Source organism: Schistocerca serialis, chromosome 5 (assembly GCF_023864345.2).
Source record: "Schistocerca serialis cubense isolate TAMUIC-IGC-003099 chromosome 5, iqSchSeri2.2, whole genome shotgun sequence".
NCBI classification, from domain to species: domain Eukaryota; kingdom Metazoa; phylum Arthropoda; class Insecta; order Orthoptera; family Acrididae; genus Schistocerca; species Schistocerca serialis.
Genome location: NC_064642.1, coordinates 355,351,360 through 355,376,920, shown reverse-complemented (window position 1 = coordinate 355,376,920; position 25,561 = coordinate 355,351,360). Strand labels below are relative to the sequence as shown.

General features: G+C 37.9%; 1 protein-coding gene across 2 annotated transcripts in view; it reads right to left on the bottom strand.

The window, feature by feature from the left end:
* Positions 1 to 251: 251 nt before the first annotated feature.
* Positions 252 to 25,561, bottom strand: part of LOC126482391 (TP53-binding protein 1-like) — a 287,146-nt gene continuing 261,836 nt past the window's right edge. For both annotated transcript variants that reach the window (XM_050106500.1, XM_050106498.1), the window contains one exon: positions 252 to 1,000. In XM_050106500.1, coding sequence (XP_049962457.1) covers positions 804 to 1,000 — 197 coding nt within the window. In that variant the 3' untranslated portion in view covers positions 252 to 803. The remainder of the gene's footprint in view (positions 1,001 to 25,561) is intronic.

The following is a 25,561-nucleotide window of genomic DNA, read 5'->3' as shown; positions in this document are numbered from 1 at the left end:
AAAGGACAGATTGCTACTCACCACACAGAGGAGAATTTGAGTTGAAACAGGCACAATGGAAAAAAGCCTGCTTTTTCATTGTGCTTGTTTGCAAACCAACAGCTCCTGTACATAGTGAGTAGCAATCTCTGCTTTCCATATTGTTGTTATTCCATCCAGGACTTTCTATTGTTTAATCCTGCATTAAACATACTCACTGTGGCACACCTATTTATAGGACACAATAACAATAAAACATACAGTACAATTGCTCACTTTCAAAAGAAGTATATTTTTTCCATGACTATTCACAGCAAACACTGGTAACTTAAAACAACTAATACTGTGATCTGAATCCTCATCTTTTTCATGACATACACTTACAAAATATAACAGTCAATATATAAAAGTTCATACGAATATGAACATTATTTTCATTGCTCATCTTCCATGCAATATAAGCATAAAATTAGTATAAAAGAACACTGATAAGACTTTACAGCAAAAGCCCACAACAGTAACACAATGAATATACATTCATTTACATACTCACAGTGAACGAATAGTACTACGATTCTATAAATAAACTAAAAAGACAAAAACAAGTCCTGAAATGAATTTATGGTCTGCAATAAGTTCAGATCTCAAATCAGTCTTGCATTACACATATCAAAAGAAACACACATACAACAAATGTACAAAAAATGGGCCTCTTCCTTTCATAGTAACAAGCTGTCATGTATACAAATACAGGTACACTGAAAACAAACAAAACTGCACTAATGTTCGTGTAAAAATGAATCAATTCAAATTAATGATACAACTCAATCAGAAAAATCATATTTGAAGTTAGGAAGGGCATCAAATGCTAAAACTTCCCTATTGATGAGGCACTGTGTGATCCACGTTGTAGAAATAAGAGGTTTATGCCATTCACGTGCTCTTTCCTGGATCTGTGGTGGACATGACGCATCTGAGATAATAGCATCTGAACTTTTCAGTTCTGCATCTGCTTTTGTAGCTATAGATAAATCAGAGATGAATTAGAATACAATATTCAGCACTAAATAAATCATAAAATAATAATCAAATCAATTACAATAAATCATACATACACATCTGCATCTTAAATTCGCTTCCAGACAATAACTTTTTTTTAAATTAAAGTTTCGAGACTTTTATCAATAACGTGTTGCAAATTTGACAGAAATTTGAAGCAAATTGAATCTGGCCTGAGAACATACTTATTTTATTGCCGAGTCCAACAAATAGAAAGAACACAATGTTGCTTCATGTTTACAGTATTCTCTGACTTCAGTGAACATTAATGTTCTTCCTAAATGTATGTATTTGCTATGTAATGAACAAAAATAATGACCTTCAATTCTCTCCTTTCACAAAACCAGGAAGTTACAATGGCAAAGACAAAAATGAAATGGAATACATAACTCAGCATACGTATGAACTTAAGATAACATAATTAACGCTACTATCAATATTTTAAATTCAAAAGACAGATAAGAGGTGCCATATACCAAATACAAATGGAGGATTGTCTAAAACACACACACATTTTTCTCATTCATTATAAATGATGAAAACAAAAAATATCAAACCTAAAATTAATTGGCTCAAGAGTGAATGGAGAAATTTTGTGTTCTATGCAGTTTGACAAAAATTTCCTGTAATAAAGTGTGGACTGTTCTGCAACTATGTTGTATCTTCATTCTAAGCAGGAATATAAAACTTATCATTTCTGGCTTTTCACATTAAATAACTTCACTTGATAGGAAATTTGAAACTGCATTACAATTTGCTATGGGTGCAAAAATATAGGATAATCTATATAGGCTGAGGGTCAGCTAGGACAGGCCACCCAAAATATATTGAGAACACACAAATGTATCGAGCTGTGATTTTTGCTACATTTGAAGAGGACTTCAGTGACACCCAAATTGTGGAATTTTACCAGATGACAATGAGGTAAATAGTGCTGCAGACTACTTTCCCAACATCAGGAGAAGATATTTTTATTTTTTCCAGTACCCTTCACAGCTGTGATAATAGTCATCTCTTTGTGGTGACTAGTTTCGGACCATAGCCTATAAAAGATTTTAAGGTGTTAACAAAGGTATAATTACACTGTACTTACTTCCACAATTGTACATATAAGTTGAATGTTACATAAAGTGTTACAAAATATTTCATCTGTGCAACACATGTTTTTGCACTTCAAATGTAAGTGCAATCATACAACTCATCAATGTGCATATCAGTCACAAATGTTCATATTCATCATAGGAAACCACTATATGAATATATATGTTAGACTTCACATGAGTATATAACATTGTTTCTTTCCAGTCAAATGAAGTGAGCTGAAATGCTGCGCCACCCCAGTCGCATCATAACCACTGTAGAGGTCACTAGTACTGATATGCGGCAGCCTCATATGTGATTGAAATGTTAATTACATTTTTAGTCAGTAGTATCAGATCATTTTAACAGCACAAACGTTTGTGACAACTGTTACAATTAATATAAATCGTTTACCAATTTTTACATACATAATTACAGTGCATCACACATTATAATAAAACCAAAGCAATACCACAATATGATGTGCCCAAACCCAATCAGTTTTTTTCTCCTTTTTATATTTTATTTTTTATTTATTTTATTACATTCAATAGCACCATTTTTTATCCTTGCATCATTTCGTGCTATGGCCAGCTCCCATCGTAAATTTTAAAATTTTGAAACATTCAGACCTTGTCATCTGCTACGTTTTGGTCACACCGTATAACATTACAACTTTTATAACATGTTCACTGGAATAGGCAACTTCCTCATATTTATAATACTGTTAGTTGTGATGAAGTTTGTTCTGTTAAAAGTGATCTGATACCACTGACTAAAAATGTAACTAATGTTTCAATTACATATGAGGCTGTTGCATATCACTACTAGTGACCTCTTCAGAGGTTACATGGTGACTAAGGTAGCAGAGCATTTCAGTTCGCTGCGTTCGATTGGAAGGAAATTATATTACATATTCATATGCAGTCTAACATTTGGTATTCAAGTAATGGTTTCTAATGATGAATATGAACATTTGTTACTCATACATACAATGGTGGACTATACAATTACACTTATCGTCGCTAGGCAATGAAAACCTCGTAACTCAAACTGGTCAAAATTTACAGGAGAAACAAAAAACTAATTATAGAAATCACATGGGGACCTGATTAGTCAAATGTAGTGGTTTCTGCTACACAATATGGATCAGGTCGTTGGTACATAAGACTTTATTATGCACTTCAAATTGTCTGCCGGTTTTTGGAGTTCCGAGGTTTTCACAGTAATTTTTTTGGTATTGATGGAGATAAGAGGCATGTAACGACTGCACGGTTAAGAATTGAAATGAATGAATGTTTAATTGGTTTTAAAAAATACTTAAACTTTGCATTATTTGTGTATTATGAAACATCTGTAAGGATTCATTGTTACAGATATAAAGTGAAATTAATTTCACATTGATCAAAATATTGGAATCTGGATGTTAATAAATTACAGTGTTTGAAAAACATAGAAACAATGTTGTTAGTTTTAATTAAACTTTTATTACTGTAAACATTTGTGCAGTTTATTAACATTTATTGTTGTTACTATTACTGCTACTATCACAATCACAGTCACAGGTGGCTGTAAACAAGTTTATTTTTGGCTACATTTTTTTAGGCACGGACATGTTCTCTCTTTACAAATGTTAGACAGTGTGTCATAAAGTGAATGCACATCTTTAGGAAGGACCAGCTTTAGTTGTTGCAAATGCATAAACTTTTTCTGCACTGATCTTTAGTGGTGAACTGTAGAGAGGGGGCACTGTAAATGAGCTTGGTATGTTTGACATCCTTCTTGGAAGTGGTTCCCATGTATGGCTGAATTTCAATTTATATTCCATTTTTCCGGACGGGTCATACTTGGGACAACGGATATCAGTCACTGTTGGATCCCCAATTTTGGATCCTGGCCGAATAGACGAATACAACGAGAGTTTATCATAGGACTTGAAAAACGTGTGGTCCGAATAACTGACAACATAAGGTCTAGGACTTTGTCTTGCAGTAGTACAAACTTCTACATAGCCAGCAGAAGTATAAATGTGTCTGTTTTTTAACTTCCTTTCTATGGTGGAGTGCATAGAATCACACTCCCTTTGAGTGTGACCTTTCTCCAGAAATTTTTGCACTATTGTAATGCCTTTCTGATTGGTGAGATGCGCCAGTGCATTACTCATGACTGAATTTCGATTCCGGTATGTGCATCCATCGCTATAGAAAATAGCTTCTGAATCATTTTGGACGTACGTTTCTATAAAATGCATGAGTATACTGGCAAATTCCGAAGCTGTTAGTCCACCTTCACTCTCGTGCCAAAGGTAACAATAACCATTGTTACTTTTTAAATCATAGATGGTAAAGTAGTGGACAGTAGAGTGCAGATGCTTTTAGTCTGGGAGAAAGTGGAAGTGCTTGAAGGTCCATAGTAAACACTCTAGCTGGTCCTAACTTACCACTATTTTTCGCTTCCCTTGCCTCAGTTTTTCGGGCCATATGCAAAGGGTATTCATTGTCTGAGAGATTGCCTGTCTGGTGAGAACAACAAAGATTGCACTGGTCCTTTTTAGGCAAAAATAAGTTATGATTATTTTCATCGAATACCTCGCAGAACTGTTTGTAAGCAGTTGGGATTTGTCCTCTTTTCTTGCAAAATTCAATGTAGTTCTGATTTACTCTGCCAGTTAGGTTCCAAGTAGAGTTTTGTGAAAGGACGACGGCAGTAACGCGATTCCACTTTTGGGAACTATGCAAAAAAATCTGATGCTGATTGTCGTCCACCTGAAACTTTCGTTGGTCTCCCCTGCATTTGAAGCCCTTCTGCAAGCGTTCTTTCTGATGCACTAGATGCTCATGTTCTGACACTCCATTCGCCTGTGCACAAAGTATTCAGAAACATAGTCTTGCAGACAGTTTTTCTCTGTCCTATTACAAAACTGTAATATAGTGTGTTAGAACAGTGAGATTTATTAGATTCTGAATTATTTCTGCGTCTTTTAACTGGAATAGACATGGCTCCTCACAAAAATTTTTCTTTCACCCCAAGACATATCCTGCCAGAAATGATTAAATATTAGCTGTCTCTGCTTTTCTGTAATGTCCTTGCAATTCCTGTTCTGATTTAAGGAAGAATGTTTACAAGTACATCGTGGTTTCATTTTTCTCCTACTTCTGCTCATTGTTGGTCTCATTTTGCCAAACTTATCTTTTTGCATTCCTAAATACTCCTGTCCCCTCATACGTTTTTCTTTCTGCAAACTTTGAAGTGATTGATTGTTTTTCCTTTTACGGCGCTGCTTAGTACTTTTTACTCCCACATCAACTTTGTCATCGTCGTCTTCCATGCTGTTGTTACTGCTATGGTCATTTTTGTTTTGTTTTTATCTGGATCATACACATCACTACTGTCACTGGAGATATCATCCTCGCTGCTGTGTTCGAAAAGACTTTCAAACCCGGAAGTGGAATCCGCCTCTGTATTGGCTTCTTTTTCCGCATTATCTGTAGTGTACACAATAATGTCATCAATAATATTCAAATAATTTAATCACCTCAACTTTCAAACAAGGATCTTAATTGAAGTTAGAACAACATAAACAACTTTTTAACTTCATTTTGCAGGCTTACTCTTTCTTTTGGTGCATGACAAGGAGGAACCTGACTAGAATCTTCTTCCGGTGATTTCATACGATATGACCTGTTGTCGGCTTGTTTCACAAGGTGAAGAGTGAATTTACTCTTTTTACCCATAGCTGAAAACAAAGTAGTTACTGTAGAATGTATAGGATTCTGTAAAGTTCTAAAATTAAAACCTCGTATGTACCGAGTGCGGTCTGCTTTACGTGCGATGAAAAACTCGTAAATCAACATTGTGTTTAGCGAGGTCATTATTAATTCTGTATATTAAAATACAATACGTAAGTACCTAGAAATACTAACAAGTGCCTGTAGCAATAAAGTGGTGTTGGTTCTGTCAGTCAAAAAGGTTACTGTCACATCAAAAAATGCTTTAATCTCAGAGCATGTGTTCGCCCTGGACACTAACAATGGCGGTTACCGGAGATGCGAGGTTTACAGCACAAACTACATATCGCTGGAGATGTGAGTTTTTCATTATTGCCGCTACAGGGCAACACCGTAAAACTCGAAGAACGAAGGTTTCTACAGGCTATGTGGCATAATTGTCTACATTTGGTAATGGAGTTACGTGGATTTCATTGTCAGATGGAGTTACGAGGTTTTCATTGCCTAGCGACGTTATGTTTTAACATATATAAAACGTATTGCATAGATGAAATGTTTTGTAATGATTTATGTAACATTCAAATTATATGTGCAATTGTGGAAGTACATTGTAATTTTACCATTGTTAGTGCTATAAAATGTTTTGTGGGCTATGGTTTGGAAATGGATGTGATGGTCTGAAACTAGTCACCACAAAAAGATGATTATTATTGCGACTATGATGGATATTGGAAAAAATAAAAATATTTCATATCCATGTTCCTGGTTCTGTCCTCCATTATCATGGAATTTCATGAAGCAGAAGAGATCCTGCAGATGTCTCCACTACTCTAAAAGTATATCCAAACAATTCAGTCAGGTATGTTTTATAATTTCACCTGGAGGCTAGGAGACCTTGAGTCTGTACTATGCTGTTTTAGTGATCAGACAACTTGCTCGATAAGCTATTCGGACTTATACAATGTATACAACAGTCAAAAAGGTGGATATTATTTTTGTTTATGGTGAATGCCACCAAACTGTCAGAGCTGTTGTAGGCATTGGGAATAAAAAATGTTTCATACATAATGCAAGTGCTCTATGAATATTCTGCCCATTGATAAGAATGTGGCAGTTGATATATTGGTTTGAGCGGAGAATAAACTAGTTGAGTTCGGAATGCCCCTGGGAATAAGTCAGAAAAAGTCACTGCACCATTTAGAACTTCAGATGTGTGTGTCAGTAGCATCTGTTCACATAACTTTGCACAAACACAAATCGACATCTTACAAGGCTATTGCAGCTGAAGCATGATGGAGAGGTTGATCCTGAAATGTTCTTTCTTCTGGTGTAGCATGTTTGCATTTATTGAGGTGCTTGAACTTGCAGAACAATTAATGTTAGAGTTCTAAAAATCTTCATTAGTTAGATTAAGAGCCTCTGTCTGATGTGGAACCGGGTTGTGGCATGTCATTATTATAACATTAATTACTGGACAAATCTCTTTACACCAAATCATAACTTCTGATAGTTAAGTGAACAATTTACCTATTTAAAAAAAGATAAAAATAAAAAAAGGGGGGGGGGAGACAGGTAAAAATTCGCTTGACGCCTTTCTGAGAGAGATTCTTCACTCCTACCATATTAACAACGAGAGTGTAGAACAGACATGGCTTGAATTCAAAGAAATAGTATCAACAGCAATTGAGAGATTTATACCAAATAAATTAACAAATGATGGAATAAATTAACAAACGATCCCCCTTGGTAAACCAAACAGGTCCAAACACTGTCGCAGAAACAACGAGAAAAGCAAGCCAAATTTAAACGAACGCAAAATCCCCAATATTGGTGATCTTTTACAGAAGCTTGAAATTTAGCACAGACTTCAGTGCAAGATGCTTATAATAGTGTCCACAACAAAACATTGTCTCAAAATCTTGAAAAAGCCCAGAGAGATTCTGGTCATATGTGAAGTATGTTAGCGGCAAGACACAACCAATGCCTTTTCTATGTGATAGCAATGACAATGCTGCTAAAGTAGGGTTACTAAACACAGCCTTCTGAAATTTCTTCACCAAAGAAGATAAAGTAAATATTCCAGAATTCAAATCAAGAAAAGCTGCCAACATGAATAACTTAGGAGTAGATATCCTCTGAGTAGTGAAGCAACTTAAATCACTTAACAAAAGCTTCCAGTCCAAACTTTATACTAAATAGTTTCATTTTGGAGTATGCTGATGCATTAGCTCCTTACTTGGCAATCATATACAAGGCTCAATGAAAGATCTGTACCCAAAGACTGGAAAGTTGCACAGGTCACATCAATATTCAAGAAAGTCAATAGGAATAATCCACTACATTACAGGTCCATATCATTAGCATCGATATGTGGCAGGATTTTGGAACATAATATGTTATTGTGTTCGAACATTATTAAATACCTAGAAGCAGTCTATTCACAAACAATCAACACGGATTTAGAAAACTTTGCACTTGTGAAACACAACTAGCTCTTTACTCGCACAAAGTGTTGAGTGCTATCAACAAAGGATTTCAAATTGACTCCTTATTTCTAGACTTCCAGAAGGCTTTTGACAATCAAATTATATGCTTATGGAGCATTGCCTCAGTTATGAGACTGGATTTGTGATTTCCTATCAGAGGGAGCATTGATTGTAGTAATTGACAGATAGTCATTGAGTAAAACAGAAGTGATTTCTAGTGTTCCCCAAGGTAGTGTTATAAGGCCCTCTGCTGTTCCTCATCTATATAGATGATTTAGTAGCAGCCATTTTAGGTTGTTCGCAGATGATGCTGTTGTTTATCGTCTAGTGAAGTCATCAAAAGAAATTGAAAAATGATTTAGAAAAGTTACCTGTATTGTGCACAAATTGGCAATGAACCCTAAATAATGAAAAATGTGAAGTCATCCACATGAGTGCTAAAAGGAATCTGTTAAACCTCAGTTACACAATAAATCAATCAAATCTAAAGGTCCTAAATTCAACTAAATACCTAGGAATTACATTACAAAAAACTTATTTGGGGGGAGAACACACAGAAAATGTTGTGGGGAAGGCGAACCAAAGACTGTGTTTTATTGGCAAAACATTTACAAGATAAAACAAATCTGTTAAAGAGACTGTCTATGCTACACTTGACCGTCCTCTTTTGGAATACTGCTGTGTGGTGTGGGATGCCTACCAGATAGTATTAGTGGGATACATTGAGACAGTTCAAAGAAGATCAGCACATTTTGTATTATCAAGAAATAGAGGAGAGAGTGTTATGGATATGATACAGGATTTGTGGTCGACATCATTAAATCAAAGGCATTTCTCATTGCGGCAGGATCTTCTCACAAAATTTCAATCACTAACTTTCTCCTTCGAATGCAAAAATATTTTGTCGATGCTGACCTACATACGGAGGAAGGATCATCATAAAAAACAAGGGAAATCAGAGCTCACTTGAAAAGATGTAGATGTTTCTTTTTCCATGCACTGTCCGAGAGTAGAATAATAGAGAATTATTGTGAAGGTGGTTTAATGAACCCTCTGCCAGGCATTTAGGTATGATTTGTAGAGTATCCACAAAGATGTAGATGTAGAAAAAATTTTCAGGCAGGGCAATGTAGGTGGGGGGAAAAGTCCCAAATGCATCTGAAACAGTATTATGAGGTGTTTTTCCAAGATGGGAGTAACTCTGAAACACCTTTAAAAACTCCAAGAATATCAATTTGTGACGCACAAAATATGGAAATAGTCTTAACTTTTATTACTACATTTGGAATTTTTTTGACGTTCACAGCCTAATGTAACCCGCTTGTCTGCTTTTAGAGATTTGTAAACCACAGAACAAACTCAGAATGTCTCTTCCTTGCTCAGTGTGCAGACAACAAGTCATGTCATTTGAGCAAATGACTATATGCATGTTGCTACTGTCCCTTGGTGAGTATAGGCATTCTGGAAGTCCTGCAGATATGAGGGATTAAATTGCATGAATTACCCCTTACAGGAATTGGAGGTATGATACACACTAAATGTAAAGAGTATCTCTGACAAGATGAGACTTTTATTTTGATGATGTTTAGGATTACCAATTTGAGGAAATCAAGCTTGAGGTACCAGTGGCTTCTATCCTGATTCCCATGTTTCGAGTAAAAATGCAAATTCCATCACAGACTCGGTACATATTGAGAAAAAGAAGGTAGTTGTTCTCTTACTGAAATAAGAGGAAAAGAGGGTAGTTGTTCTCTTACTGAAATAAGACCTACTGAAATATTCAAAAATATCAACAAATTAATTGACATTACATTCTGACTATGTTTGATAGAATAAATTCAGTACTTTTTACAGAATATCACCATAATGATAATTCATTTAAATCCACAGAGTAGATGATGATAATTTTTTTGGGATTTCAGGCAGATTGATAACCCACTTTCAAAACTCACATCCTATAGTTAATGAAGTGGCTTACTTTACCGTTTTTGGTGCACATGGTTACAGCCACAAAAGTTTAAAAGAAATCAAAACAGATGGTTATTTACAATACCTAATGAGTTACAGATTTTTGAGAAATGGGATACAAAGCCATCAGTTTCAGACTATTGTTCCGCAACACATATAGCGTAAGGTGTGGTAAATCTGACCTAGTAATTTATTGTGGCTATAAAATGCTTATCTGAGGTTGAATCTTAACATTATATATGTTAAATTATAGGTAATATAAAGGAGCAACTGTTTGCAAAATATTCTGGTTATTCCATGAATAGTTTTTGAGATATCCGTATTTTAAGAAACGCCCATTTTTGCTATTTGCAAAAATGGTGGGGTAAATCCAACCCCCTATTTGTTTGGCTGCTTTTGCGAAGAAATAGTTCTAAATGAATGGTTTTTTTGGGAAATAATAAGAAATCATGTTTTTTTTACATAAATAAACAAAATGTGTTCAAAAAATAACAATGTTTTGAGTGCTAAATGTACTGATAGTTAAATGAATGTAAATTTTAATTGGAAAAAAAAAAAAAAAAAAAAAAATGATTTCACTGCACGGGAGTGCAACAGCAATGTTGGTCTCTGAATGTTAAAATCACGAGCGTCAGCTCATAAAGACATTCCCATTTGCATTGCAGCAACTGCTCGGCGAATATCGTTTTGATTGGGTTTTGTTATGTTTTGTTTGTAATTTCATACCATTTTCCTAAAAATAAACAAAAATTCACCTTGTTTCCATAAATAAATAATTCCATACACATAAACGATAAAAAATATGCGGTCGGATTTACCCCGTCATGCCATTTCTCATTTAACACACATAGAAAAGAATATACATGAAATTTCCAACAAAAATTATACATACACTGAATAGGTCACTAAATGCACTACAAAATCACTTACCGTTTGTTTTGCAATAATTTTATTTAATAAGGTAAATCAAGTGATGCAATTCGCACAAAAATTAAATTGAAACAATCGAAAACACTTATTCTTTCAGTGTCTAAATGTCAAATGCGGCTAAGCTGTCAAGGTGACATTTTCGTTATTTTGAACGCTCTACATGGTTACACTAATGCGAAATCGCTCCGCTTTGCTGTTTCTCACAAATAGAGGGCAGTCGGGTTTACCCACCCGGTCGGATTTACCCCACCTTACCCTACTCAATAACATCATGTGTGATTATAAGTAATTCACTTTCCTCATCACTGAATAAATACTACAAAGAGCCACACAATACCATGAGTAAAAACATTCTGAATATTATTTCAAGTGTATAACATTTGTTCTGAACAAAGTCATATATTTCTGAATACACATTTTCAACAATTTGCTAGAGTATATTGAAGACTTATGGGAAACTGAATTAAGAATTAGTTAGAGAATTTTCATTTGAGCAACTTTTTCTCCTCCAATGAAGAGAATATGTAAAGAGTTTCTTAAAAATTAGGTCAAATAAGATACACTTTTATTATAACTTCTTACTGTAATTTATCTTCTTCTTCTCCGTTTCACAGCCTGTCGTCCTCACTGTAGCCATCAGTTTCTCAGTTGTCCTACATCTCTCTTTCCCAATTGATTACTTCTTTAACCGATCAGTTTCCCCTAATTCTGTTGTTCCCATTTTATATATCCTTACTCTATTTTTGCATTTATTCAGTAAAAAGGTCTTTCTGTTGTAATATTGTTTTATATTTAGTCTCTTACACTTTCCTTAAAAATTTCATTCTGGCTGACTATATTCTCTTTCTGACTTTCTTAATTAATGTCCAAGATATGCTCCCATATTTTAGAACTGAAGTAGTCATTACATTGCGAAATTTTAGATCTGTATACTTCTTTATACTGTCATCCTGCGTTGAATATATTGTGCCACATATATGTCCCATGGGGGACTGGAATTCAATGGTAGGAAAAGGAAGAGAAGGCAGAGTAGTAGGTGAACATGGATTGCGTGTAAGGAATGAAATAGGAAGCCGTCTGGTACAATTTTGCCCAGAGCATAACTTAATCATAGCTAACACTTGGTTTAAGAATCATGAAAGAAGGTTGTATAAGTGGAAGAGGCCTGGAGACACTGAAAGGTTTCAGATAGATTATATAATAGTAAGACAGAAATTTAGGAACCAGGTTTTAAATTGTGGGCAGATGTGTACTCTGACCACAATTTATTGGTTATGAACTGTAGTTAAAATGGAAGAAACTGCAAAAGGGGAGGAATTTAAGGAGATGGGACCTGGATAAATTGAAAGAAGCAGAGGTTGTGGAGAGTTTCAGAAAGAGCATTAAGGAAGGATTAACAAGAACAGGGGAAAGAAATACAGTTGAAGACGAATAGGTAACTCTGTGAGATGAAATAGTGAAGGCAGCAGAGGATCCAGGAGGTAAAATGATGAGGGCTAGTAGAAATCCTTGGGTAACAGAAGAGATATTGAATTTAATTGATGAAAGGAGAAAATATAAAAGTTCAGTGAATGAAGAGGGAAAAAGGAATATAAATGTCTCAAAAATGAGATCAACAGGAAGTGCAAAATAGCTAAGCAGTAATGGCTGGAGAACAGGGATAAGACAGATACTGCCTACAGGAAAATTAAAGAGACCTTTGGAGAAAAGAGAACCACCAGTATGAATAAGAAAAGCTCTGATGGAACACCAGTCCCAAGCAAAGAATGGAAAGCAGGAAGGTGGAAGGAGTACATAGAGGGTCTCTACAAGAGTGATGTACTTGAGGGCAATATTATGGAAATGGAAGAGGACACAGATGAAGATGAAATAGGAGATATGGTATTGCGTAAAGAATTTGACAGAGCACTGAAAGACCTAAGTTGAAACAAGCCCCGGGAGCAGACAACATTCCATTGGAACTACTGATAGCTTTGGGAGAGCCAGCCATGACAAAACTCTTGCATCTAGTGAGCAAGGCATACGAGACAGGCGAATACCTTCAGTCTTCAAGAATAATAATTGCAATCCCAAATAAAGCAGGTGTCGACAATTGTGAAAATTACTTAACTATCAGTTTAATAAGTTACAGTTGCAAAATACTAACACAAATTCCTTACAGATGAATGGAAAAACTGGTAGAAGCTGTTCTCAGGGAAGATCAGTTTGGATTCTATAGGAATGTTGGAACACGCGATGCTATACTGACACTACGACTTATCTTGGAAGATAAATTGAGGAAAGGCAAACCTACATTTCTAGTGTTTGTAGACTTAGAGAAAGTTTTTGACAATGTTGGCTGACATATTCTCTTTCAAATTCTGAAGGTGGAAGGGGTAAATTCAAGGAGCGAAAGGCTATTTACAATTTGTATAGAGACCAGATGGCAGTTATAAGAGTCAAGGGACATGAAAGGGAAGCAGTGGTTGGGAAGGGAGTGAGGAAGGGTTTTAGCCTGTCCCTGATGTTTTCAATCTGTATATTGAGCAAGCTGTAAAGGAAACAAATGAAAAATTTGGAGTAGGAATTGAAATCCAAGGAGAAGAAATAAAAACTTTGAGGTTTGTTATTGACTCTGTAATTCTGCCAGAGATATTATAGGATTTGGAAGTTCGGTTGAACAGAATGGACATTGTCTTGAAAGTAGGATATAAGATGAACCTCAACAAAAGCAAAATGACACTAATGGAATGTAGTCAAATTAAATCAGGTGAAGGTGAGGGAATTAGATTAGATTAGAAAATGAGACAATTAAAGTAGCAGATGAGTTTTGCTCTTTGGGAAGAAAAATAATTGATGATGGTCGAAGTAGAGTGGATGTAAAATGTAGACTCGCTATGGCAAGGAAAGCGTTTCTGAGGAAGAGAAATTTGTTAACACTGAATACAGAATAAAGTGTCAGAAAGTCTTTTCTGAAAGTATTTGTATGGAGTGTTGCAATGTATGGCAGTGAAACATGGAGAATGAATAATTTAGACAAGAAAAGAAAAGAAGCTTTCGAAATATGGTGATACAGAAGACTGCTGAAGACTAGATGGGTAGATCATGTAAGTAATGAGGAGGTACTGAATAGAATTGGGGGAAAGAGGAAATTGTGGCACAATTTGACTAGAAGAAGGGACTGGTTGGTGGGGCACATTCCGAGGCATCAAGGGATCACTAATTTAGGGGAAGCGTGGAGGGTAAAAACTGTAGAGGGAGACCAAGAGATGAATACACTAAAGCAGATTAAGAAGGATGTAGGCTGCAGAAGCTACTTGAGATGAAGAGGCTTGAAGAGGATAGAGTAGCATGGAGAGCTGCATCACTTCAGTCTTTAGACTGAAGACTGACAACAACATATTTTGAAGATTATTTAATTTATTTGTAACATATTTTTCATAATCATACATAGTATCGCAGCCTAATGGCTGCAAATGTGCCGCTTATCAACAGAACGATTGTACCATTGATTATTCTACTATTTTGGGGTGTACTGTAAACTTTCTTCTGAAGGCCATTACTTTAGTTGTGTTCACTACACTTTTTAGAAGATACTACAATTCTTACATATTTGATTTAGGTGATGTATTGCAGATTGGAGGTCATTTTCTGCCTTCCGTATAATTGTTTGGTCATTGGCAAAGAGCATTTTTTTAACATATTGTAGTGTTATACGATTCTATTGTATTGTGCTTAAATAAAATTTACACCTTAAATTTCTTTTTACACATGGAAACTTATGTCTGTGGGCTCTACAGTGTACAGTTAATCTAATATGTGGGCGCACCTTGTCTATAATTTATTACGAGTTTTCGTTTTTGTGTCAAAGTATTTTCTCTAATGTCTTGCCCCTGCACTGTTGCAATATTTCAGGGCAATGAGTGTAATAATGCATGTGTGTACTGTGATTAGTATGATCAACTTCCCACATAAACATTTATCCTTCTTTTATTTTTTCAATTCATTTTTAAGGAAAGCATTTATTACAGCAATTTTTCTGCCATATAATAAATATCTAGTACACTTTAATACAGAAACAGAAAAGAGAAAAACTCACATTTAGCTTTTTGGCACCCACAATGAGCCTGAGAAATATGGGGCAATCACATAAGGCTACAGTCAATTGCATACATGTACAAATTCTTTCCTTTATCTGTTCCAGAAATGGCGAACCCGTAGTGAACTTGTATGTTTCTGTTTAAGTGTAAGTTTTATTAAAGCTACAAAAGATTCACTGTAAAAATTTGAAACATTTAATATCGGTCGTATTTTCTGAAAGCTCAAAATAATGTTTCCAAGCTCCTTATTGCTGAAACTGTGCTTCTGCACAGTTTATTGCTTTCTTTTTTACACATTATTCTTGAAATGTCTGACATGTTTGTTTTCAATTCACAGTTAAAAATGTAGCTTATATTAGTAACATCATTTAATTTAATATGTATTTGACATAAAAGAACATCCACAAAGGTATTTCATTGCTTATAGCAACTTATAACATAATCCTATCATGCTATAAATTATTGTTTTTAATATTATTTATATTTTTAACTACACTGCTAAAAAACATACCTAAACATCCAGAAAGACAGTGTCAACTTTGAACCAATGACAGTATATGAACCCTGGGGGAGATTAGATGCACAGTTAATGGTTTCAATATAGCCTGCCAGTACATGGCGTGGCTGTATAGCTAGCAAAGTGCTGTGTCTATTCTTGAAGAAGAAATGCCTGTGGCCATAAGGATCAGCGTTTTGCAAACATGTCGAACAAGCATACACCTTGCCACAGAGATGCACTTGATCTCCCTACAGTCAACTGATTGTATTTGAGTTCTGTTGTTATTGTAACAGGAGGTTGATATGCTGTTCCAACAGCTCATGCGTATCCACTTCTGCCCCAAAAACTCAATGTGGTCTGCATGATGTGCATAACTTCTCTGGCCAGCATGCATATGTGGGAGACGATAGGACAAGCAACTCACACAACTCATTCAATCCCAATTCTTACAGTGCTAAACAAACAGGTCAAGTGTGGTAGATTAATGTGCCTGAACACAGTATTCACCACATGTATGATTAAACACATACCACAATCAGTGGATGCAGTGCTACACTGCGTAAATATGGGTGTTTTAGTATCGGACCACATCTGGTACCTCTCAACCATTTGAGCTACTGATATATAATCATTTCATGTACTCCACTGTTTCTACAACAAATTTTCAAAGGGATTACTGACTTTTTTTACCAGTGTATTTCAATATGATAGTGTTTAGACAGTTCATAGTCAGCTTCATAGAACAAGCTTTGTGAATGCATGAATTATTTAATTCATTAATCAATGAATCATTAGAGGCAGCTTGAAAAATATTTGTATGGATTTAATATTATTATGTAAACTCATTGGGTATAGAATTTAGAAGAGAGAATAGAGAGGGAGAGGGAGAGGGAGAGGGAGAGAGAGAGAGAGAGAGAGAGAGAGAGAGAGAGAGAGAAATGACAAGGTGTTTACCTCAATTTGTGTATGCTGTGTAAAGAGTGAGAAAAGAAATTTGGTTTTTGCATTATGTGAACAATGAAACATGAATTATTTTGATAGTGCTATGTAGAGGGTAAAAACTGTAGAGGAAAACACAGACCGGAATGTATCCAACAAATAACTGAGGACACAGATTGCATCTGCTACAGAGAGAATGAAAAAGTATGCACAGGAGAGGAATTTTTCAGAAGACTGATGACTGAAAAAGTTTTCAATCACTGGATCAGGGATGATGTAGTATGACAGTGCACGAAGTGTGTGAGAAAAGTAATGAGACTGACAACACTGTGACTGACTTGGCAGTGCTGCGTTACTCTACTTGTACAAAGCGATGTGCTCATCTCTTCCAGATGCTCAGTCAAAGATCAGCTCCATACATACACCACTTGATTTTTGAGAGCGCCACTGGGGAAGTTGTGTTTCTGTTGTGTGTTACGAAAATGAAACAGCTAGATTCAGAGCAACGTTACATCCTCAAGTTTTGTGTTAAATTTGGGGACTCCACAAGTGTGACCTTCAAAAAGTTTAAACACGACAATGGGAAACATTCTTTATCAAAAGCATAAGTTTTTTGCTGGCACAAATCAGTTTTGGAAGGTTGAAAACACGTTGAAGGTGAACCTTCCGCAGGGAGCCCTTCAACTTAAAAAACCGACAAAAATGTCAAACATGTGAGTGCTCCTGTGAGATCAGTCCAACGTTTAACAATAAGGATGATGAGTGACTGTTAAACTTAAAACACTTTTACCATATATCACATTTTGACTGAAGTTTTGTGCCTACCAGAGGTTTGTGCAAAAATCATGCCGAAAAACCCCACAATCGAATGGGACTATTGAAAAAACGTGTGCACTGATCTCCTTCAGAGTATTACCAACGACCGTGAATGGTTAATTCAAGTGTGGTAACAGGTGATGAATCCTGGATTTTTGAGTACTATCACAGGACAAAGTGGCAAAGTGAAAAGTAGCACACTCAACCAAAAAAAGCTCAAATGAGCAAATCAAAGATTAAAACACTGCTGATCTGCTTTTTTGACAGTAGGGGTATCGTGCATAAAGAATTTGTTCCTCCAGGACAAACTGTCAACCACGAAGATGTCCCTGAAAGGCATAGGAAAAGGGTAAATCAAGTGATACCAGAATTGTAGAGAAGTGGATGCTACATCGTGACAATGCCTCACCTCAGACGGCCACCTCCATCATGGAAATTTTAACCTCAAAAGGCATTCCTGGTTGTTCCACAGCCCCCTGCCCCCCGCCGCCCCCATTCACCTGAACTAAGTCCTTTTTCTTTCCTTTTACTGAAACTGAAAAATGCCTTAAAAAGACATCATTTTGGGACTCTGGAGAACATTCAAAAGAATGTGACTGACATGTTACATGCTCTACCAGTTGAAACTTTTATCAAGACTAGCAACAACTCCACCAGTGTATAGTTTCTCTCACACCTCATAGATATCACACTCCAGAAAGGAATAAAAATGATAACTCATATGTTGTCAATGTGACCACGCTGCTGTTCTCTACATCATAGCATACATAGCATACCAGTAATATAACACGTCTGTGTCTTTTTATGACTCGACATGGTGAATTTTGTCTAGTACATGATCTTAATTTTCAATATAAAATTTGTGTTGAGTGTACATTTATAAAATGATAACTGGGTATGACTGTCCAAGCAATAATCTTCAGATCATTAAAATCACATCACAGTGATTAATTCATTACATGTAGTACAAACGCAAACTGTGTAATTAAAACTCCTCTGCTTTAATCATGACAAAAAAAATTTATATTTGTCTGCCAAATAATGAAAACGCCAGGCAAGAATATCAACAATGTTGGAAAAGACAGATCGCTACTTACCAAAAGAACACATTAAGTTGCACACAAGTGTCTTTTAATTGTGCCTCTCTGTAACTTAACACGTCTTCTTTACGGTAAGTAGCAATCAGTCTTTTCCTACGTTGTTTATTATGTCTGTGTCATTTGAATATACATTGAAGTGCCAAAGAAACTGGTATAGGCATGCATATTCAAATATAGAGATAAGTAAACAGGTAGAATACTCCACTGCGATTGTCGACGACCTATATAAGACAACAAGTGTCTGGCACAGTTGTTAGATTGGTTATTGCTGCTACAATGGCAGGTTATCAAGATTTAAGTACGTTTGAACATGGTGTTGTAGTCGGCACATGAGCAATGGGACACAGCATCTCCAAGGTCGCGATGAAGTGGGGATTTTCCCATACGACTATTTCACAAGTGTACTGAGAATATCAGGAAAGTTCTGTAAAACATCAAATCTCCGACACTGCTGTGGCTGGCAAAAGATTCTGCATGAATGGAACCAACGACAACTGAAGAGAATCATTCAACATGACAGAAGTGCAACCCTTCCGCAAACTGCTGCAGATTTCAATGCTGGGCCATCAACAAGTGTCAGTGTGCGAATCATTCAATGAAACATCATTGATATTGGCTTTTGGAGCTGAAGGCTCACTTGTCTACCCTCGATGACTGCACAACACAAAGCTTTACGCCTCACATGGGCCCATCAACACCCACATTGGACTGTTGACGACTGGAAACATGTTGCCTGGTTGGACGAGTATCATTTCAAATTGTATCGAGCAGATGGACATGTACGGGTATGCAGACAACCTCATGAATCCATATGGACCTGCATGTCAGCAGGGGACTGTTCAAGCTGGTGGAGGTTCTGTAATGGTGTGGGACATGTGCAGCTGGAGTGATATGGACCCCTGATACCTCTAGATACAATTCCAACAGGTGACACATACGTAAGCATCCTGTTTGATCATTTGCTTCCATTCATGTCCATTGTGCATTCTGACGGCCTTGGGCAATTCCAGCAAGGCAATTCGACACCTCACATGTCCAGAACTGCAACAGAGTGGCTCCAGAAACACTCTTCTGAGTTTAAACACTTCCGCTGGCTACCGAAATTCCCAAACACGAACATTATTCCGCATATCTGGGATGCCTTGCAACATGCTGTTCAGCAGACATCTCCAGCCCCTTGTACTCTTACAGATTTATGGACAGCCCTGCAGGATTCCCGTGTCAATTCCCTCCAGCACTACTTCAGACATTAGTCGAATCCATGTTACATCATGTTGCGGTACTTCTGCATGCCTGCAGGGGCTTTACACGATATAAGGCTGCTGTACCAGTTTCTTTGGCTCTTCAGTGTACATGCAGTGTGGGATTTTCATGATGGCCATTTTTAAACATGCTTCCTCGTTTATCGATAATTTAATCGACTTATTCCTTCTAAAATATTTTATTTACTACTACTCCTCGGCTCTACAGCCCTTGAAGTGCCTTGGCCTGCATCACAATATCCTGCCATTCTCTCCGGTCCATGGCTTTCTGTCTCCATCCTCTGACACCTAGCTTTTTCATGTCTTCTCCAATTCTGCCCACCCAGCTCTTTCTGGGATGTCCCTTCCGCCAACTGCTTCCAGCCTTGCCATCAAAAATCTTCTAATGTGTCTATCTTCCTCCATTCTGACCACATATCCTGCCCATCGCAGTTTCCTTATTATAATGGTAGTGACAATGTTAAGTTCTTCAAAAAGCTGTTCTAATTCTGCATTTGTACAGGTGCGCCAACCTTCTTGATTGTATATTGGGTCGTATAATTTATGCAGAACCTTTCTCTCACAAATGCTAAGGATCCTTTTCTCACTTGTAGTCATGTCCATGTCTCAGCACCATACATACATAACAACTGGTCTTATAATTGTTTTGTAAATGAGGATTTTAGATTTTTGTGGTAGAAGTGAGCCCCTAAGCATGGGTACTGTGGCAAAGTAGCATTTGTTGCCTGTTGCCATTCTAGCTTTCACCTCACTGCTGATGTCATTTGTCTCTGTGATAGTTGATCAAAGGTACTTGAAGTCTCTCACACTTTCCAACTCCTTATCGGCAATCCTGAGATTTGATGGGTTTCGCTGGTTGATCATTGCCATATATTTAATCTTTCTGACACTGACTACCAGGCCAAGTTCACTTCCACCTCTCTGCAGTTGTAGATGGGCATCAGCCAGCACAGCAGTGTTTCGTGTGAGTGCGAGTGTAGACTAGGTACTGCAGTGAACAATTAAAAATGGTTCTTTCTCTATTTACCTCTATCTGACATGACTTTTTTTTAGGCAAAGGTTGAACAGCAGTCACCCTGTCTCAGTCCCTTCTTCACTTCCACTTCTCTGGTGATTTTGCCCTTTTTTTTTTTTTTTTTAAACGATTCGTTTCACTGAGGGTCATTATAGTAAGTTGAATGAGCTTCTTATATATTCCAATCTCTTCCCTCACATTCCACAATGTCGGTCTTGAGATGCTACCATAGGCTTGTTTGAAATCAATGTAAAACTGATGTATGTTTATTTGATGTTCATAACATTTTTCTAGTAGTATGCGTAATGTGAATATTTGGTCAGCTGTTGACCTATTTCTTCTAAAGCCACTCTGATAGTCTCCAATTCTCTCTTTCACATAGGGAGTAAGACTCCTAAGCCTCCTAGTTAGGACCTTGGAGAACACTTCACATGTAGTATTTGGCAAGGATATATCTCAGTAATTCTGGCAGTTAAATTTATCTCCTTTTTTATGTATGGGGCACATAATAGCCGTTTTCCACTCCACTGGCATGCTCTTCCCCCGCCAGATGTTCAGTATTGCTTTATGTATTGCTTTCCACAATGCATTCCCACCATATTTGAGAAGTCCCACCTGGATCTGATCTTCTCCAGGTGCCCTATTAGTTTTTAAGGTCTTAATGGCTTGTATCACTTCCTCCAGTGTGGGTTCTGGTGTTAAGACCTCTGGCCCACCATAAGTTATTTCCACGAGTTCGTCTTGTTCTAATCCTTCTACTTCTGGGTTCAGTAACTCTTGGGAAAATACTGCTCATCTGTCAAGTATTTTATTACTTCTTTTCTAGTGCTCTTTTCTTCTTTCTGCAAACCCTCTTAGCTACACTGCACTTCTCATTATATTCATTCAGATTTGCTCTAGTTCTTCTCTGAAATAATTACATGTGCTATGTTAAGCTCCTCAATTCTTTTCATACATTCTTCATCAGACCAATCTGCCTTCCTTTCCAGCAAGACAATTTGACACCCCACACATCCAGAATGGCTACAGAGTAGCTTCAGACACACTCTTCTGAGTTTAAACACTTTTCTGGCTACCGAACTCCCCAGACACGAACATTGTTGAGCATATCTGGGATGTCTTGCAACATGCTGTTGTCGAATCCATGTCATGTCATGTTGAAGCACATCTGCATGCTCACAGGGGCCCTGCATGATATAAGGCAGCTGTACCAGTTTCTTTGGCTCTTCTGTGTACATGCAGTATGGGATTTTCATGATGGCCATTTGTAAATGTGTTTTCTTGTTTATCGATAATTTAATCGACTTATTCTTTCTCAAGTATTATATTTATCATGAGTGAAAAGTTCCTGACAAGATGTAGAATCGTTAGGTCTGGGCTTTGATGTGATGAGTGCTGTGATTTACTGCAGTGGCATGGGAAACAAGGCCCCGGGAGTAGACAACATGCCATTAGAACTACTGATCGCCTTGGGAGAGCCAGTCATGACAAAACTCTACCATCTGGTGAGCAAGCTGTATGAGACAGGCGAAATACCCCCAGACTTCAAGAAGAATATAATTCCAATCCCAAAGAAAGTAGGTGTTGACAGATGTGAAAATTACCGAACTATCAGTTTCATAAGTCACAGCTGCAAAATACTAATGCGAATTCTTTACAGACGAATGGAAAAACTGGTAGAAGCTGACCTGGGGGAAGATCAGTTTGGATTCCATAGAAATGTTGGAACACGTGAGGCAATACTAACCTTACGCCTTATCTTAGAAGAAAGATTAAGAAAAGGCAAACCTACGTTTCTAGCATTTGTAGACTTAGAGAAAGCTTTTGACAATGTTAACTGGAATACTCTCTTTCAAATTCTGAAGGTGGCAGGGGTAAAATACAGGGAGCGAAAGGCTATTTACAATTTGTACAGAAACCAGATGGTAGTTATAAGAGTTGAGGGGCATGAAAGGGAAGCAGTGGTTGGGAAAGGAGTGAGACAGGGTCGTAGCCTCTCCCCGATGTTATTCAATCTGTATATTGAGCAAGCAGTAAAGGAAACAAAAGAAAAATTCGGAGTAGGTATTAAAATTCATGGAGAAGAAGTAAAAACTTTGAGGTTCGCCGATGACATTGTAATTCTGTCAGAGACAGCAAAGGACTTGGAAGAGCAGTTGAACAGAATGGACAGTGTCCTGAAAGGAGGATATAAGACGAACATCAACAAAAGCAAAACGAGGATAATGGAATGTAGTCAAATTAAATCGGGTGATGCTGAGGGGATTAGATTAGGAAATGAGACACCTAAAGTAGTGAAGGAGTTTTGCTATTTAGGGAGTAAAATAACTGATGATGGTCGAAGTAGAGAGTATATAAAATGTAGACTGGCAATGGCAAGGAAATCGTTTCTGAAGAAGAGAAATTTGTTAACATCGAATATAGATTTAAGTGTCAGGAAGTCGTTTCTGAAAGTATTTGTATGGAGTGTAGCCATGTATGGAAGTGAAACATGGATGATAACCAGTTTGGACAAGAAGAGAATAGAAGCTTTCGAAATGTGGTGCTACAGAAGAATGCTGAAGATAAGGTGGGTAGATCACGTAACTAATGAGGAGGTATTGAATAGGATTGGGGAGAAGAGAAGTTTGTGGCACAACTTGACTAGAAGAAGGGATCGGTTGGTAGGACATGTTTTGAGGCATCAAGGGATCACAAATTTAGCATTGAAGGGCAGCGTGGAGGGTAAAAATCGTAGAGGGAGACCAAGAGATGAATACACTAAGCAGATTCGGAAGGATGTAGGTTGCAGTAGGTACTGGGAGATGAAGCTTGCACAGGATAGAGTAGCATGGAGAGCTGCATCAAACCAGTCTCAGGACTGAAGACCACAACAACAACATGGGAACTGGGGAAGTCAATGAGAATCTTCAGTGGTTTTGTAGGATATGTAGCAGAGACAGGAGGACAGTGGAAAAGGAGGGCTGGCAGCTGTCAAAACGCACCAACCTATTAACCACCAGCAATATCTCCACTTCAACAGCTGCCAACCGGTCCTTACCAAGGAGTCCCAACCATACAGCCTAGCCACCCATGGTCATCGCATCTGCAGTGATGAGCGGTCTCTCTCAAAATATATTGTGGGTCTCAGTGAGGCCTTCACAGACTGTAATTGTCCTCCCAAATGTGTACAAAAACAAACCTCCCATGCCTTATCTTTCCAGTCTCCCACCACCTCCCAAAGTCTCACCATCTGGTCAGAGAGGAGCATTCCTCTTGTAACTCAGTACCACCCAGGACTGAGCAACTGAATTGCATTCTCCGTCAGGCTTCTGACTACCTCTTGTCATATCCTGAAATGAGAAATGTCCTGACCGCTATCCTTCCCACCCCTCCTAAGGTGGTATTACGCTGTCCACTGAACCTACACAGTATACTTGTCCATCCCTAAACAACCCCTGCTCCAAACCCCTTACTTCATGGCTCATATTCTTGTAACTGAGCTAGAAGCAAGACCTGTCTCATACATCCTCCCACCACCACAACTCCATTCCGGTCACAATCATCACCTATACCATCAAAGGCAGGGCTGCCTGTGAAACGTCCACCTCCGGTAGCTGAATGGTCAGCGGGACGGATTGTCAATCCCATGGGCCCAGCTGTGTCGGGGAATTTTCTCTGCCCAGGGACTGGGTTCTGTCATCATCATCATCCATTCATCCTCATCAACTGCAGGTCGCCGAAGTGGCATTAAATTGAAAAACTGGCACCTGGTGAACGGTCTGCCCGATGGAGGGGGGGGGGGGGGGGGCCTTGCCATACGATAAAATAAAACCTGTGAAACCAGTCATGTGGTCTACAAGGTAAGCTGCAACCACTGTGCTGCATTCTGTGTGGGCATGACAACCACCAAACTGTCTGTCTGCATGAATGGCCACCGACAAACTGTGGCCAAGAAACAACTGAGCACGCTGCCCAACACGACATTCTTCATTTCAATGACTGCTTCACAGCCTGTGCCATGTGGATCCTTCCCACCAACACCAGCGTTTCTGATTTGCACAGGTGGGAACTCTCCTTGCAATATATACTGCGATCCCGACCTCAACTTTTGTTAGCCATTGTCCTCACCCATCCAACCCCTTTCCTGTTTCGTTTCCCACACTACACAGTCCTCTATTTCACCAATGCATCCAATCTTTTTACTTTTCTCCTTTTCCACAATCACCCCTCGCACCTCTCCCCTGCCCTCCGTCTAACCTCCCGACTGCACCTAGCTGCCCGACCCCCTCTCCATCTCGTCCCTGCATGCTTGCCAGCAGCAGTTCACCATCTCCCACCTCTACCCTGCTACCCCCCCCCCCCCTCCCCACTCCAGCCTCCTCCTATCCCCACCAAGTTGCCTCTCCCATCATGAACTACTGCTGCTGCTGCTCAAAGTGTGGCTTCAGCTGTCAGACTATAGTCGTGTGTGTGTGTGTGTGTGTGTGTGTGTGTGTGTGTGTGTGTGTGTGTGTGTTTGTTACCTATTATCGACAAAGGCCTTGATGGCCAAAAGCTTATTTTGTGACAGCCTTTTTGTTGTGGCTATCTGTCACTCAGCATCTCAGCTATATGGTGAGTAGCAACTATTCTTTTCATA